A 17,497-nucleotide genomic window follows, 5' to 3' on the forward strand; every position below is an offset into this window, starting at 1 on the left:
AAATGCACCCGCCATCCCCAGAACAAGTTTTCCCCCCAGACTATGGTTCAAAAGCATCAAAATGCTTAATTCCCTTAAAATCTAAGCAGATCTTAAAATACCATGGCCACATAATCACATCAATACACATTCCCATAAAATCTAATACCATGGCCACATAATCACATCAATACAAGGTCGTATGGAAGCAACAGGTTCAGAAAGTCACAACGAAGGACTTTTACTTATGGTAAAGCCTAACTTTTGATGGGGTTTAAGGAAACAAAGAAAAGTGCTTGATTCAGTGCTTCCTTGTTAACATGCAAATCAGGACCTGCAGGGAACACTGTTCAATGACCTTCCCACAGCAAAGGTGTTGTGTTGGCGCACCTCTGCCACCTCCCTGTAAGAGGGCATCAAGATGCAGCCTTGGCCTTTGGACTTGCATGGATAAGCTCTGTGAGACTGCCTTGTTCTTCATGCTAACTAACACCTGAATAGCCCTTCATGGCCTGTGTGACAGAGCTAGGGACCTTCCTGCACGCAGATCCCACATGCTTATCTTTGGTGTATGAAATGCAAGCAGCTCACCTTGGTTCCTATGTGTTCACTGGACGTGGCTGGTATCTGAGAAGATGACTGGCTTCTCAACCCATGTCCTGCTTCCCAGGATCTCCAAGGGATGCAGTCTGTTGGGTAAATCATCCTCTGTACTCATACCTTTGTCATCAAATCACTTGTATTGGAAGAGCTGTTGAGTTTAACTTATCATTATGCTGCCTGGGGACAAGTAAAGAAGGTTAGCAAGGACGCAACACAGCCTTAATTCTCTGGAAGAACTGCTCATTTCAGGGCTATCAGATGTGCTGTTTCCCCAGGGGTTAGGCCATGGGAGGAGAGAAAATAAAGAGGTGCTTGATAGAAGTCACAGTCCCACCTAGCCTGCTGTAAAATTATCAGGAGGTTGAGTCTCATTTTGCTCTGCTCTTGGTGCATCTGCCTTTCTTTTTCCAGCTAGATGATTTATAATGAAACAATTTATTTCATTAGGATGAGTATTTGTTGCATGTGTTTTACTGATGGGCCGCAGCTCCTTCCTGACACAGCCTCCTCTCCCTTTTCTACCCGTGTGGCTTTCTCTCCCTTCCTTCCACGCTCTGCTGGACCGTAGCTCCTCAAGGAGCGGGCAGATGCTGAATCCCATGCTAGTCCTGCAGCACCACCTCACCACGCTGCCTGGGAGGGTCTCAGACCAGAGAGGAGCTGGCAATGAGGTGGCTCATGGCTGTTGGACACGGCATGGTGGACAACCACCTGGTTGTGGCAGATGCTTGGGCAGAACTCAGCCAGAGGCACCACACAGAGAGGTGTGAGGCCAGAGCAGCACGTGGGCATGAGAGTCCCCATGGTGTCCCCAGCCAGGTGGGGAGTGCAGTGGCCCTAAGCACGCTGTGCTGGCCCTCCAGCTCTGCAGGCAGAACTCCCTTTCATAGAATCATAGAATCATTGAGGTTGGAAGAGACCCTTGGGATCATCGAGTCCAACCATCTACCCTACTCTACAAAGTCCTCCCCTACACCATGTCCCTTAGCACTGCATCTAAACGGCCCTTAAACACAGCCAGGGATGGTGACTCCACCCCCTCCCTGGGCAGCCTGTTCCAATGCCCGACCACTCTTTCTGTGAAAAATTCTTTCCTAATGTTCAGTCTAAACCTCCCCTGTTGGAGCTTGAAGCCGTTCCCTCTCGTTCTATTGTTAATTACCTGTGAGAAGAGACCAGCACCAACCTCTCTACAGTGTCCTTTCACAAAGTTGTAGAGAGTGATGAGGTCTCCCCTCAGCCTCCTCTTCCTCACACTAAACAGCCCCAACTCCCTCAGCCGCTCCTCATACGATTTGTTTTCCAGCCCCCTCACCAGCTTCGTTGCCCTCCTCTGCACTCGCTCCAGCACCTCCAGATCTCTCTTGGATTGAGGTGCCCAAAACTGGACACAACACTCGAGGTGTGGCCTCCCCAGTGCTGAGTACAGGGGCACAATCACCTCCCTACTTCTGCTGGTCACACTATTTTTGATACAAGCCAGGATGCCATTGGCTTTCTTGCCCCCCTGGGCACACTGTGGCTCATATTCAGCCGTTTGTCAACTAGAACCCCCAGGGCTCTTTCCTCCAGGCAGCTCCAGCCACACTTCCCCCAGCCTGTGGTGCTGCAGGGGGTTGTTGTGGCCCAAGTGCAGGACCTGGCACTTGCCCTTGTTGAAACTCATTCCATTGGCATTGGCCCAGTGATCCAATCTATTTAGGTCCTCTTGCAAAGCTTCCCTATCCTCCTGGGAGTCAATACTCAAATCTTTCCATCTCCTCTGCCTCAGAGCACAATGTCTGGCGTCACCACCATCAATGTCACCGTGTGTCAGCACAGACCACAGCAAAACCCAAACAAGAGGAGCACACCAGCCTGCTGACGAGGTTATCCACAAAAACCAGGGTCCGTAATTGCCCCTGGCAGCTGTTTGCCCAGGGTTGGTATAGACAAAGGGACTTGCCCACAGTTCACTAAGTGCTGTGGCTTATTAAGTGATAGTTCACCTACCCCAAGGAAAGGCTGTTGCTAGAGCTGCTGTGCTGTTTGCTTTTCAGGACTGAGCTGAAGTTCATAGATTGCTGCTTTCAAAGACACGGGGACCAGCATGGAGGGGAAGCTTGTGGGAAAAGCCAATGACCTTGGAAGGTTACCAGCAGGTTTCTCTCTTATTACTTCTGAAGGAGTTTTTGGCTCACTCAGCAGAGCCGTTTTGAGGGTACATATTAAATAGATGGTTGAAAAATGCCTAAGTGCTGACCACAGAGGTCCTGGTACAGATCAGGAGACCAAGGGTTAAAACCCCTCCAGCTGCCAGCTTCCAGCCAGTTATGGGGCTGGGGATGCTCAGCCACTGGGGGTGACAGCAGAAGTTTTAGGGACTGAAATCTCATCGTAGCCAAATGTAGACTAAAGCATAACATGATGGCTATGCTATCACACTGATGGCGGGATCCGGAAGGGGACCTGCACTCCCGTGGAGGGGGAATGGCTGCCTTTTTAAGAAAGCCCCACTGGCTCTCTCAAAACTGTGAACAGTTTCGTGCTAGAGGCTAGTGCCACAGGTAGAATCACAGAATCACAGAATCTTAGTGGTTGGAAGGGACCTCTGAGATCATCGAGTCCAACCACAAAAAAACCAAAAAATAAAAAAAAACAAACACACCAAACAAATACAAAACACACCACACCAAACGCCCACCAAAAACACCGCACCCACCAACTAAACCCCACACTCAACACCCCAGGGTCCGTAATTGCCCCTGGCAGCTGTTTGCCCAGGGTTGGTATAGACAAAGGGACTTGCCCACAGTTCACTAAGTGCTGTGGCTTATTAAGTGATAGTTCACGTACCCCAAGGAAAGGCTGTTGCTAGAGCTGCTGTGCTGTTTGCTTTTCAGGACTGAGCTGAAGTTCATAGATTGCTGCTTTCAAAGACACGGGGACCAGCATGGAGGGGAAGCTTGTGGGAAAAGCCAATGACCTTGGAAGGTTACCAGCAGGTTTCTCTCTTATTACTTCTGAAGGAGTTTTTGGCTCACTCAGCAGAGCCGTTTTGAGGGTACATATTAAATAGATGGTTGAAAAATGCATAAGTGCTGACCACAGAGGTCCTGGTACAGATCAGGAGACCAAGGGTTAAAACCCCTCCAGCTGCCAGCTTCCAGCCAGTTACGGGGCTGGGGATGCTCAGCCACTGGGGGTGACAGCAGAAGTTTTAGGGACTGAAATCTCATCGTAGCCAAATGTAGACTAAAGCATAACATGATGGCTATGCTATCACACTGATGGTGGGATCCGGAAGGGGACCTGCACTCCCATGGAGGGGGAATGGCTGTCTTTTTAAGAAAGCCCCACTGGCTCTCTCAAAACTGTGAACAGTTTCGTGCTAGAGGCTAGTGCCACAGGTAGAAACTGAGGGTGCAACATGCTGTGCTTAACCAGGCAGCAGAAGACCTCAGGTGTAATTGCTAAGTACGGGGAAAGATATCTTCATCAGCGATATTCCATGCATATCGCTCTGGAGCTGTCCTAGAAGAACCCTTAGCACCAAAGCAAGTCCTGCCTTTAAGGAGACGGGGAATAACATCTGGATGAAATGAAGAGCAACCAGGCAGATCCGTTGTAGGTTGGGATCCTTCAGGCAGATGGTCAGCTGCAACCCCAGGAAGCAGATCCTTGAAGTGAGTGGCTCATAAGAGCTAAGGCACCTCCTCTGGCTCACGGACCCAGTAACAAAGAGCAGGGCTGTTTGAAAGCCCTCACTTTTCCTGGTTCACACTGGGTCCTAACGACATGAATTCCTCAGCACACATAAAGTATCTCTCAAGACAGCATGCATTTAATTTTTGCATAGCAAATGCATAGCAGTGGATACTGCATTTCTAAGGGTACTAAGTCACACACTCCCCTCCATGGGAGGCAACACCAAGACACCAAACCAAGTGGAGAACCTGCGTATGGTGAGTTGACTCCTGGCAACTTTTTCTTGCTCCTTTTTCTTGCTCCTCTCTGTTGTAGGATTGGGAGAAAATAGAAGGAAGATGAGAAGACTGATGGATTGAGGTGATGAGAGCTTCCCAGGGAAAACAAAAGCTGCATGCGCAAGCACAGCAAAAAGAGGGATTCAATCCCTACTTCCCATCATCAAGCAGATACCCAGCCACTGCTTGGGAAGTAGGGCCTTAGCGTAACAGTTGTTTGGGAAGACAAATACCATGACCATGAGTATCCTCCCCTCCTCCTGAGTTCACTAAGCTTTTATTGCCAAACACAACATCGTATGGTATGGAATATCCCTTTGGTCAGTACAGGTCAGTTGTCCCTAACTGAGCTGTGGTGTCTGCGTTGCCCATACACAAAGAGCTCCTAGGCCATTCTAGGTTGCACACCATCCACTGGACAGGGAACTGGTTTTCCATCTATTCTCATATTATGATTAACTTATGAGCACTCAGCCGAATTCATTGTTTCTAGACATTCAGAAAGACGCGGTCTGTCCTTGAGGTCATACAGGAGGTTATGATGTTGTTAACTCATGCAGATCTCATTTCTTCCACACAGAGTCAGCAGAAAAACATGCACATCCAATGAGTTTTAAGCAGCTGGAATGAAATACAATCATCTTGCTTTTTTTCCTAACCACTTTGAGATAGGCTCTGGAAAAAAAGAGAAAGTCCTTTATTTTTCAGATGGAGGATTTCAGATATTTCCTTTTCCTATTTAAAAAAATATTGGGTTTGGCATCCAATAAGATTTCATTGTTCTGAGCACTTTGCCTTCTGCTTTGGCAAAGGGAAGTCCCTTCCCCTCAAGAAGAAGGTAAATTCAAATCCCTGTGGGGGTGTGCAGTCAGCCTCCCCCACAACCCAAATGTGCTTGCGTCATTCTTTTTCCCCCCCCTCCACAGATCAATAGGGTTTGGTTTCCCACTATTTACATGCAGATAATGGGATGCCCTAAGTGAGCTGCTGCCACTTGGAGACCAGGTCCTGGACCATGACAGCTGACTCGGAGCACAGGACCTATCAAAACACACTAAGAAATGCCCCCCCTGGCCCCAATGATCAGGATAACTACCTGAAAGGAGGGTGTAGAGAGGCAGGTGTTGGCCTCTTCTCCCAAGGGACAAACGACAAGACCAGAGGAAATGGTCTGAAGTTGGGGCAGGGGAGATTTAGATTAGATATTAGAAAGAACTACTTTACTGAGAGAGTGGTCAGGCACTGGAAGAGCCTGCCCAGGGAGGTGGTGGAGTCACCATCCCTGGAGGTATTTAAGAAACGTCTAGACATGGCTCTTCAGGGCATGCTCTAGTGCCCAAGGTTATTGGTTTATGGTGAGGTGTTGAGTGTGGGGTTTAGTTGGTGGGTGCGGTGTTTTTGGTGGGCGTTTGGTGTGGTGTGGTTTTTTGTTTCTGTTTTGTTTGTTTGTTTGTTTGTTTGTTTTTTTTTTTTTTTTTTTTTTTTTTTTTTTGTGGTTGGACTCGATGATCTCAGAGGTCCCTTCCAACCACTAAGATTCTGTGATTCTGTGATAACCAGGAGGAAGAGCAGAGCCAAGGGGATGCCCCAATGCCCCTGGAAGGGGCACCTGCTGCTTGGTGGCCTCACTGCACTGCACAGTGACCACCGGGCTCAGGGCAGGCAAGGCCCCACATGCATCCAGGGATGCCACCAAGCCCTGCCACACTCAGGATCCTGACGCCCAGCTCCTCCACCCTGTCTCAGTGGAGAGCAGAAGGACACCCTGGAGTGCAGACAGAATGTACCCACCTCGTCTGTGTTTTGCCCTTTTTGCAAATTGGCTTGCTTTGTCCCCTCTGCTCTGCTTTAGTGATCCGCTGCCCGTCTTCCAGCAAACAAATTGTTCTCCTGTCTCATTCATAATGGGCTTCAAATAAAGCGTGCTTCTGCCTGAGTGGACGCCCTTCGGGGGTACTTTAAATTGTCACAGTGCATAAGGCTTTCCCAGAAATCTGTGTTTTTACAGTGCTGGGTCTCCCCCCTAGAGCCACACTCAATGCATTTCAAGGGATGTAGAGTCTTATCTTGCTTAAACTACTTGGCTAGGAAGGACACGTTTGCTTTAAACCGAGTTCTTTCCACCCCCACTTTTCCCCCCAAAACCAGCTGAGTTTTGCTTTTTCATCCTGAAAACAAAGAAGAAAACCAAACTCAAAAAAACGGCTTCTTGATCCAGCTCTGAGAACCCACCAAATGAAAGCACAGCCAAGCACAACTGGGCAAGGGGTGTAAGGACACTATATCCTTGTGGGATCTGAGGGCTAGCAGCTGTTGCAGTTAATTCTTCCTGGTCTTGCTGCTTGAGGAGCATCGCCATCATTGTGGTTGAATCCACCTCCATGGAGGCCGTCATTGTGGTTGAATCCTCCAAAGCATGCTTTGAGCAAATAGCCAGCATGCCCAGGAGATATGACCCGCAACTTTGAAGTCCCACCACAAGATTATACTTCACTTCAGACCTAACAATGGTGCAGAAACACTGCTGAAGGGACAGCCATCAGGGCTGGTAAATTGAGAAGAGCTCAGATTTGAGCTTCTTTGCACATTTCCGATGTATTTCCAAGACACAGACCGAAAGCAAGGAGAAGGTGCCCAAATGCCACCCAGTCTGCATTTCTTTAGTGATGCTAGATACCTCTGAACACCTTGTGTGTGAAGAAACCCAGTGAAACACACAGAGGCAAGAGCATTGGCTTTTGGATTTTGCGTGTGTTCGGTTGGACTCAATGATCTCAGAGGTCCCTTCCAACCACTAAGATTCTGTGATTCTGTGATTCTGTGAAATTTAGAAAGTGAGACAGCTCCATCACATGTATTACTAGCACAAGAAAGCCCCAAAATGCATCCTATTATTGCTGTCAATGCTGGTAATCTTCCATGGGAGAGGGAGCTCCCATGTTTGCACAGGATGGTTTTGGGGAGCAAGGAACTCCTTGGTATCAGGTGGAATGGATCCAACGGCTCCATATTTGTCTTTGAATCTGCATATCATGGGGAAAAAAAAGAAACACCAAAACCAAGGTCCCACTTCCTCTTCCCAGGAACTCCGAGATGGGCAGCAAGGCACAAAATGCACCCCCAGCAGCATGGAGCAGCGTGAAGGTCTTTCACCTCAATTGATGCTGGCAGCCACTCACCACGCGGTCTGTCTCACTCAGAGCCAGCAAGAGAAGATTTGGAGCATGGACTTGGCAGGATATTGCAAAAGCTGGGATCAGAGCTGCTTCCCAGCTGGAGTCTAAAATAACTACGAGATTACCTCCACAGGGGTGCAGCCAGCCCGTATAATGCTTGGCCTGTTCCTTTCCCAGCTTGCCACAGTCTTGCCTGGTGTCCCTTCCACCTTTCTTCAAAGCCTCCTTCGCTGCAGGAACTTTATTCCTGCTGAGGGGAAAGAGAGGGCTGAGCTTCCCCACTGCCACCCTCCTCCTGCTCCCCCTCAGGTGCCATGGCCCATGGAGGGGGCTTTGCAGGAAGCCTCCTGAGAGCCCCTGTCCATGCCCAGCTCCCAGTTCCTCTGCACCACCTGTAACCCACCACACACCTGGGAGCACTCCTTTCCTGCCTGCACTGGGAAAAAAGTTCCCTAGGTCAACTGCTGGCAGGCACATGGACACCTGGGAAACAACAACTCAAAAAATTCACTGCTGGCAAATACTCAAAGGGCAGGATCAAATCTGTAAACCCCGGGATCAAACTCGCAACCCCTCCTTCTCCAGGGGCAGAAGAGGAAAAGCCTGAATCTGCAGAGGCTCTGATTCAGACCTGTACTCAGCACTGGTGAGGCCACACCTCGAGTATTGTGTCCAGGTTTGGGCACCTCAATCCAAGAGAGATCTGGAGGGGCTGGAGCGAGTGCAGAGGAGGGCAACGAAACTAGTGAAGGGCCTGGAAGACAAATCATATGAAGAGCGGCTGAAGGAGCTGGGGCTGTTCAGTATGAGGAAGAGGAGGCTGAGGGGAGACCTCATCCCTCTCTACAACTTCGTGAAAGGACACTGTAGAGAGGTTGGTGCTGGGCTCTTCTCACAGGTAGTTAGTGACAGAACGAGAGGGAATGGCTTCAAGCTCCAACAGGGGAGGGTTAGATTGAACATTAGGAAGGAATTTTTCACCGAAAGAGTGGTCGGGCGTTGGAACAGGCTGCCCAGGGAGGGGGTGGAGTCACCATCCCTGGCTGTGTTTAAGGGCCGTTTAGATGCAGTGCTGAGGGACATGGTGTAGGGGAGGACTTTGTAGAGTAGGGGAGATGGTTGGACTCGATGATCCCAAGGGTCTCTTCCAACCTCAATGATTCTATGATTCTATAAAGTTCACCTTTTACCAGAACTCAGCCGATCTCCCTTTGGGGATGGATGGAACCACACGGGATCACTGCAACTCAGAGTGCACCTCAGAATACTCCAGCCCAACATGTTACGGTCCACAAAATTAGCTCAAGTAACTCTACCCACTGACCCTACAGGAAGGCAACCGGGTCTGAGCAAAAGCAAGGACCTTCCAAAGACACGATGCTCTGTGGTAGCCTCACCAGCAGCGGGGGTGACAGGTTCAGTGTCACTTCTGTCCCTAGGGTAGATAGGCTCGGCCCACTTCTGAGCTCCTCCACTTTGTGTGCAGACACAGCATCGCTTGTTTGCTAGACTCTTGACTGCTGGGCTCTGCTTTCTGCAAAGTACTTCCAGCTATTGATTTTGCAGAGGGCCAACGTGCAAATGGATTTTCTTCTCCCTTGAGCGCCGCAGTTCCCTTTCCCTTGTGTGGCCAGGCTTGGGCTGGGATTTTTTACACTAATGTTATTTCACACTCAAGGGTTCTTCTGGCATGTGCTATCCTGTGAAAAGGCAGCAAGCACAGAGATGCAAACTGTTCTTGGACAAGCTTGCAAGAGCCATTTCCTCCTCCAGAGAGCCAAAACCAGTAGAGATGGCTAGAACAGCAGGGGCTGGAGCCAAGCACCAATGTATAGGACTGTGCAAGAGAGATGTGACACTTGGTCCACCTCTTCAGTTTGGAAATCCTCTCAGATGTGTTTGAGGGTTTACCAACCACTGCTAACAGCTGGCCAGGAAGAGAGGAATTGATGATTTTTGGAGGAAGCTGGAGGGGAGGGAGGGCAGAATTCAAAGCAGACATGAGACACTGTGACACCGAACAAGCCCTAGAACACCTCTGCTCAGTGGGAAGACATTTGGGAGACATATCAGCAACATAACAACAACAGTACATTTGTTAGCGAAGACAGGAGCTCCTCACAGTTGCAGGACAGCAACAGGCTGCCCACACATCAGGAGCAAGGGCAAGGACAGCAATACATGGCTATAGCCAACAAACAGCATTAAAGTAACCAGGCGTAGGTGACTCCAACACCAGCAGATGCTAGTTAGTTTAGCGTAAAGCTAATTTTGTGGTGTCCTGATATTCAGGAGAGGGTATCCAACAGATACGACCTCAATGATGCTGTGAGGGTACAAACGGGCAAAGTAATGCAGCCCCCCTTGCCCTCCTAAGAAAATGGGCTGGCTCTGCAGAAACCAAGCCCTGCACTCCTGGGGAACCACCCCATCACAGCAACACGTCAGCCAGACAGGGCTGATTGACAGCATTCATTCGTGAATCTATGCCAGAGAAGCATGGATGGTCCTTTTCTGCCTCCCCAGTCTACTAGTGCTGTCCTGGTGTCCAGCAAGGCTGGTGTAGGAGATTCTGACTTCATCCTCTTGCCATCTTTGGTTATAGATATGTCAGCAGCTCAGGTCCTTGCCTGTCTCAGACACACCGTTGCTGGTCCCCAGGGACCTCTGGTGATCTAGATCACTCCCATGTAGGTGTTCCTCCTGTCAACCTAAAATTAGTACCCTCAAACTACGCAGAAACTAAGAAATATAAAATGAAAGCTAACATGTTCTGGGTTGAAAAGAAGTGTTTCACTGGAGGTTAAATGCAATGCTGGGTTTTGACTGCACCTTTCTAAAACCTGTCAAGAAAACCTATAAGTAAGTTTCAGTATTAAATAATTAAACAAGGGAACCAAAAACATTTCCTATATAGAGACTTCATATTAGCGTCACGATTCTTTTTTGTGACACACACATTTATCAAACAACATGAAAAGTTTCAGCCCATCCAAATCTATCTTTCCTAGGTCCAGGCAATAATAATAATGATGATGATAAACATAATAACAACAGTATCGTTGTTCAAAGGTACCTCCTACTCATGAGCTGGTCATTCCTTCCAGAATGATGGCTGATGTGCTCCATCATTCTCCATATCACCAGCCAGGCTTGGATCGCCTTTGGACCTATGAAAAGAATTCACAAATATATTTCTCTGGGCAGATGGCTGATATCTAATGCCCATCGTACAGGAAAGGCAGAGAAGGTTGTGCACGCGGCTGGCCACTCAACTCAGTATTGGGTACAAATCATTGCAAATTCCATATTTCTATAGTACCTGTGTATTAGAAGAGACTTTATACTTTTTTTCTGAGTTATTTTTTTTAATTGTTTAAATAAAAGTGAAATTCTCAGCTGTGCCCCAGGCTGAGTTGTTTTTTTTTAATTGTTTATATAAAAGTGAAATTCTCAGCTGTGCCCCAGGAACACACTAGTTCCCTTTACAACCTTTACACCTGGTGTCCCAAGTCAGGATGCAGCACCGGTCCACAGCTCTCCTCTTGCCCAGCACTGAGCCACAGCCGGAGAAGATGTGAATGAACACACACAACCCCCATGTCCTCCTTCATCTCTATTTAATGCACAAACCATCAGAAAGTGTTCTGCTCTACTGCCCACAGCTCCAGCACCCATGTATAATGGATGGCGCACGTAGGTGGTGTGGGCAAACACCAGGCTGAGCTTTCAGAGAAATATTTACCTTGCTCTCTGCCGCCTTGGTGCCCTGGGAGACATCTGCTCCTGGCCTCCATGATGCCACCTGGGGACAGGTGCTTTCAGCCTCATGATGCAGGCAACATCAGATATTACCTCTCCCAGCTGGATCGAGCCGGGAGCCTCCTTTTGCTGCAGGCTGCAACTGGCAGGCACTGCTCTGGTTGGGATTTGCTACAGCTTGGGAAAACGGTGGGCATGAGGGCAAAGGAGAAAGATGCAGAGGGAAAAAAAAATAATAATAGCCTTTGCTCTCCTCCTCCCCTGCATCCATGCCATCAAAACCACTAAATCCCCTCCCTCCCCAGCAGGGCATGAAGAGAGCCATGATGCTTTCACCATTGCTCCCAGGTCAGCTGCATCCTCTGCTATGGGTAAGGGGACACCAGGGGCTGTTCCTCGAGAGGGCATGGGGCTCTCATCCAGACCCAGCCCCTTCTCACCACCAGCTTCCATCTCCCCATGCAAGAAGGCTGCAACTCATCAGTGCTTGTAAGGCACCCAACTGGACTTCAGTAAGTCTTTAGTTGTGCTGTTCTAACACAACTTGATCTTTTGGATCCACATGTAAGTCATGTACTTTTGGCTGCCTGTAACTACACAGCAGAGTCGCTGGTAGGCCCTGGACATGGAGGCAGAGCAGAGTGCATGGAGGGCATAGGACTAGGAGGGGTGTAGGCAGAGCAGAGTGCCAGGTGTAAGAGTTTCACCTCCTCAGTACACCTGGAGTAAGGCCACCCAAACACACAGAATCATAGAATGGTTTAGGTTGGAAGGGATCTTAAAGATCAGGGAGTTCCAACCCCCCGGCCCTGGGCAGGGACACCTCCCACCAGACCAGGTTGCTCCAAGCCCCATCCAGCCTGGCACTTCAGGGATGGGGCAGCCACAGCTGCTCTGGGCAACCTGTTCCAGTGTCTCACCACCCTCACAGGAAAGAATTCCTTCCTAATATCTAATCTAAATCGAGCGTCTCCCAATTTAAAACAATTCCTCCTTGTCCTGTCACTGCACTCCCAGCTCTCCTGTAGCCCCTTCAGATATTGGAAGGCTGCTCTAAGGTCTTCCTGGAGCCTTCTCTTCTCCAGGCTGAACAACCCCAGCTCTCTCAGCCTGTCCTCATAGGAGAGGTGCTCCATCCCTCTGATCATCTTCATGTCCCTCCACTGGACCGGTTCTAACAGGTCCATGTCCTTCCTGTCCTAAGGACTCCAGAGCTGGACACAGGACTCCAGGTGGGGTCTCACGAGCGCAGAGCAGAGGGGTAGAATCACCTCCCATGACCTGCTGACCACGCTTCTCTTTATGCAGGCCAGGATGCGGCTGACTTTCTGGGCTGCCAGTGCACACTGCCGGCTCATGTTGAGCTTCTCATCCACCAACCCCCTCAAGTCCTTCTCCTCAGGGCTGCTCTCCAGCCATTCTCCGCCCAACCTGTATTTGTGCCTGGGATTGCCGTGACCCATGTGCAGGACCCTGCATTTGGCCTGGTTGAACTTCATGAGGTTGTCATGGGCCCACCTCTGAAGCCTGTCAACTTCCCTATGGATGACATCCCTTCCCTCCGGTGTGTTGGCCATGCCACTGAGCTTGGTATTATTGGCAAACTTGCTGAGGGTGTACTCTATCCCACTGTCCATGTCTCCAACGAAGATGTTGAACAGCACTGGTCCCAGTACTGACCCCTGAGGAACACATCTTCCCCTGCTGCGAGGAGACTGGAGCCAGGAGCACCACAGCTCTTCTTCCTCTTCCTTGGACAGAGCCAAGCCCAGAGCTGCACAAGCATCCCCAAATCTCTGTGTCTTCTTTTCTAACACCTTCCTCAGGCCTGTCCAGCTCTTCAAGGGTGAACTCACCCCATGAGACAGCACTTGCCCCAAGAGTGCGAACAAGAGCGCCACAACCCATCTGCCTGAGCCCCCTTTTCTACCACCATGGCTCAGGGCAGGCGGTGGATGCTGAATGGTGGCTTCTCCTTTGCTGCAGCTCACGTGGGAGGTTTTTCTCCAGCCAGGCTCCTTGCACTGCCCCGGCGCGCTGCAATTATTTTGCTCCTTGTTTGTTGTGTGGGTGACTATTTTTGTCGGTTACGTTGAACGGTTGGACAAGATGATCTTTAAGGTCCCTCCCAACCTAGAAGATTCTGTGATTCTGTGAATAAGGCCAGGGGAAAACAAGCAGCAGCTGGTGTGAGGATGGGCGTGAATTATGGATGTACTGGCCTCCTTGGAGAGCACAGGGCACTTGCTGCAGGGCACCTCCTGGTGCAGAGATGATGGCTTTTGCTCCACAGACCTCGTAGAAGCACAGCACTGGGCAAACTGACACATGGCTCAGTGAACCACAGCACCCTGCTCCCAAAGCCAGGAGGGCTGCAGTCCTCCCTAGGTCATTTGGCTGCTGGGAAGCTCTTGGGGCTGTGGAAATGAGTGGCAAGGGAAAGGAGAAACCAGTGAGAGTATTTGGCAATGGTATGATTGCCCACACACCCAGGATCTGGCTCAAGAATAAAGCTGGCTAGTGCTCAGCACCTGGGATTCAACAGAGCATTTGGTTGTCCCCACAGTGACTTTCCAGGGGCTTTGGAAAGTCCCCCCAGGTACCCGTGGGGCCTCAGAGACATCCACAGCAGGAGCTGGAAACTGGGTGAAAGCTGGGGTGGGGTGGCCGTGCTCTCTTGGGTTCTTCCAGGCTGTGCATCCTGCACCCAGCATCAGATGGGACAACGGTACTGAACCAAGGGCAATTGTATACAGAAGGAATTTTCTTCTCCAAGGGCTGAACATCACACAGCAGCAGCTCAGATCTCCCTAAGTAGAGGTCGCACCCAGCATCAGATGGGACAACGGTACTGAACCAAGGGCAATTGTATACAGAAGGAATTTTCTTCTCCAAGGGCTGAACATCACCACCTGGCAGTCCCCAGCATCAGATGGGACAACGGCACTGAACCAAGGGCAATTGTATACAGGAGGAATTTTCTTCTCCAAGGGCTGAACATCACACAGCAGCAGCTCAGATCTCCCTAAGTAGAGGTAGGGCCAGCAGAAACCAAAGCCAGCCTACACCCCAAACTCATGCAGAATCTCAGCTGACCCCTTCTCCAGCCCTGTAAACCTCAGCTATCGACCAAAAGCAGTGGATAAAGGTCCCCAGGCTGGGCTCTCTCCACCGTGTGACTTGGGCGTCCTCCCAGGAACAAGGAAAAGCTTGTTTTCTCAACAAGCTGAGAAAACCCCTGTGTAGGAGCCTTCAAGGGGCTCTGCCTTCCTCTAGTGGGGGAAACAGAGGAAGGTTTTTTAACCACTTCGACTGGACAGCTTGCTACCACCTCAGTCACGTGAGGGTGAGCCCTGCCTGGTTTGCCAACAGCAGGGCCTGGGCCCAATGCTGCAATTGGCCAAACCCCAACACGCTTGAGACAGAGACATGCAACCAGCAAGCGAGATGGCTGGAGCTGAGGTCCGAAACCATTTATTGACCTGAAAAGAACAGAAAGTTCACACGAAACCAAAGCGAGACATGCAGGAGGAGGGATGACGCTTTGTCAGGTTTCTTAAAAGGTCACTGTATTTCTGATCAGTTGAACAGCTTCTCTGTCCCATCCCATAGGATGCTACTTCGGGAAAGTGAGAGGGTTTTTTTTCCCCTCCAGTGGAATGCCATAAAAATAAGTCTGTCAACTCATTATGTACACACAAATGGGCTGTATTTATTTTTTGTGGGGAAAAAAAATTACTCTGTAAGTATCTTAAGTATATTTTTTATGATTTTCTTTATGTTATTGTTTTTGTTTTTTTTTTTTTTTTGTACAGTAAATCTGAAATCACCTCCTTAGGTTAGGCAGCTACACTATTTCTCTGCAATCTTTTACGCCAGCCTGCTCCTGCTGTTTGGGAAAGATCCCCACTTCAGACCCATCCAGTACTTCCCACCCTATCAACCAGGAGAAAAACTGCTTGTCAGCCAACCTGGACCCATCATGTACAATACAGCAGAACCCAGGGTGTTTGCTACAGGAGGTCTAATCTGGATCCTAACAACTGGGAACACTTGGGACACAGGGAAAGCTGGTCTTGGGAAAGGACCAGTGCAACACGAGAACACAAGTCAGGGTTCACTTTCTTTATAAAAGAGGCAATAACTATACAACATGGGCACAGCCACAGGTGTCTGGCCGGGATGGCAGGAAATTTAACACTAGAGGTGAAAACCTTTCCTGTTTTTTCACATCTGTAGGGTGTAGGGTCATGCATGTAATTGCAAAGCTTTGGTGAAGCTGGAGGACGTTAGTCATCCCAAACCCGCCTGTCCTTTGAGGACAGGGCTGCCTTCCACAGACACTGTGGGGACAACCAGACCGTGGCAGCTGTGGAAGCAGCCTGGGTTCCCAAAAGCCTGGCAAAACACACCAAAAATGCACTTTGTTAATGGCAGAACTGCAAAGACTGGTGTGATGGAGAGCTCGCTCCCTGCATTCTTGGCAAAGTGCGGGATTGGCCACATGAATGTCACACCTTCAACATGGCAGCCCGGCTGGCAACAGAGAGCAATTGTCTTCTTCTTTCCAGAGTGACAGTCTCTGAATGCCATTTAAAAGGCAGCAGCAATGACAAAAGGCCCAAACAAGGTGACACTCAGTAAGATATGCAGACAGGAGGGGCAGGGAAACAAGAGCAAGGCGGTCAGGGGGTGGGATGAGAGATGGCAAGTGACAAACATACTCCAAAGTCTGAAATCCTCCAACTAACCAAGACCCACACAACTCTTGGACACCACAAGATACAGACAAGGCTGGACGTGCCAGCTGACCCACGTTGCAGCCCAGCTCGCTCCTGTACCCCAGGGGAACCTGCCCTCCAGCCCCACTGAGAGCCACCACCCTCCCCAGGCCAGGGACACCTTCACAGGACCAGCACATGGAGCCTCAACAGGGGCAGGGTGGTGGGAGGTTGATAAAAAAATAAGATTAAAAAAAAAAAAAAAAGTAAAAAAAAAAACCCAAAACCCTATCTGAGCCAAAGCAACACACATCAAGAGCAATGGCAGGACACGGGTGGCAGGGGGAAGGTTTGTTATTTGCAACTTGAAGGCAGCTCCTTCCCCAGGGAGTAGGTCTACTTTGTCCAGTTGAGTCTTTCACTCCTAGAGACAGAAGTTGCCGCTGGAGGCATGAGGATAATCCGGGGGTGCAGCTGGCAGGGGGTGCAGCTGGCAGGGGAGAGCCGGGGTCCCCCCCAGCACTGGGCGGTCTCTGGGGAGTCCCATGGGAGTGCTGGGCAAAACACAGCTGCTTTCAGGCTAGAAGAGAGAGAGAAAACAGAGCATTGAGGCGTTTCGCAATGTTTTACTAGTACCTATGGGGCTGGTGCCCAGAGGAAGCTGGCAGGAGCAGGAGCAGCTCTACCACCCTACCCTACACCACCGATGGTACTGGGGTTTAGCAGCGACCCCATACATGCCCCCACATCCTCTCTCACAAACACCAACACGTCACTTAATTGACGAGAGGCTGAAAGTGCAGAGAAGGCACGTGCATCCAACCTCCTCAGCTGGCACTAATTTTCACCTACTGTCCTGGTAATTGACCTTTGTAGAACCTGACCCAGGTATCACAGCCCTGCAGCTCACTCATGAAAATCTCTATCCCTAAATCATGGGCACCTGGACCTCATCTGAAGCAAGCACCTGGGTTTTTCACCCTTGCTGCACTGCTCCTGGCAAGCCAAAAACATGCCAGCCACATGAAGCGGCCACCAAGTTCTCGAGATGCATCTGGGCTGTTCTTCGCTGTTCCTCAAACCTGAAGGCAGGATCAGAGTCAAGCTCTTCAACAGAGCTAGAAGGTACCTGGCGTATAGAGTTGGAGAATGGAAAGATCTGAGGTGCACAGTTTGGCCTCCAAGAAGCAGCAGAAGATGCTTTGACAACATCTGTTGGCCCCACAAGTTAACAGAGACCCCTGTGAGACAGCAGGGCAGCCTTCGAGTAGCAGAAGATGTCCAGCAGCAA

The 17,497-nt window shown here is 49.9% G+C and overlaps 1 protein-coding gene across 1 annotated transcript in view; it reads right to left on the bottom strand.

Moving 5' to 3' along the window:
* Positions 1–15,056: 15,056 nt before the first annotated feature.
* Positions 15,057–17,497, bottom strand: part of LOC106892198 (aryl hydrocarbon receptor-like) — a 32,379-nt gene continuing 29,938 nt past the window's right edge. The window contains exon 11 of the mRNA XM_014949209.1: positions 15,057–16,786. Coding sequence (XP_014804695.1) covers positions 16,631–16,786 — 156 coding nt within the window. The 3' untranslated portion in view covers positions 15,057–16,630. The remainder of the gene's footprint in view (positions 16,787–17,497) is intronic.

The sequence above is a fragment of the Calidris pugnax genome, unplaced genomic scaffold (assembly GCF_001431845.1).
Source record: "Calidris pugnax isolate Ruff unplaced genomic scaffold, ASM143184v1 scaffold75, whole genome shotgun sequence".
NCBI classification, from domain to species: Eukaryota; Metazoa; Chordata; class Aves; order Charadriiformes; family Scolopacidae; genus Calidris; species Calidris pugnax.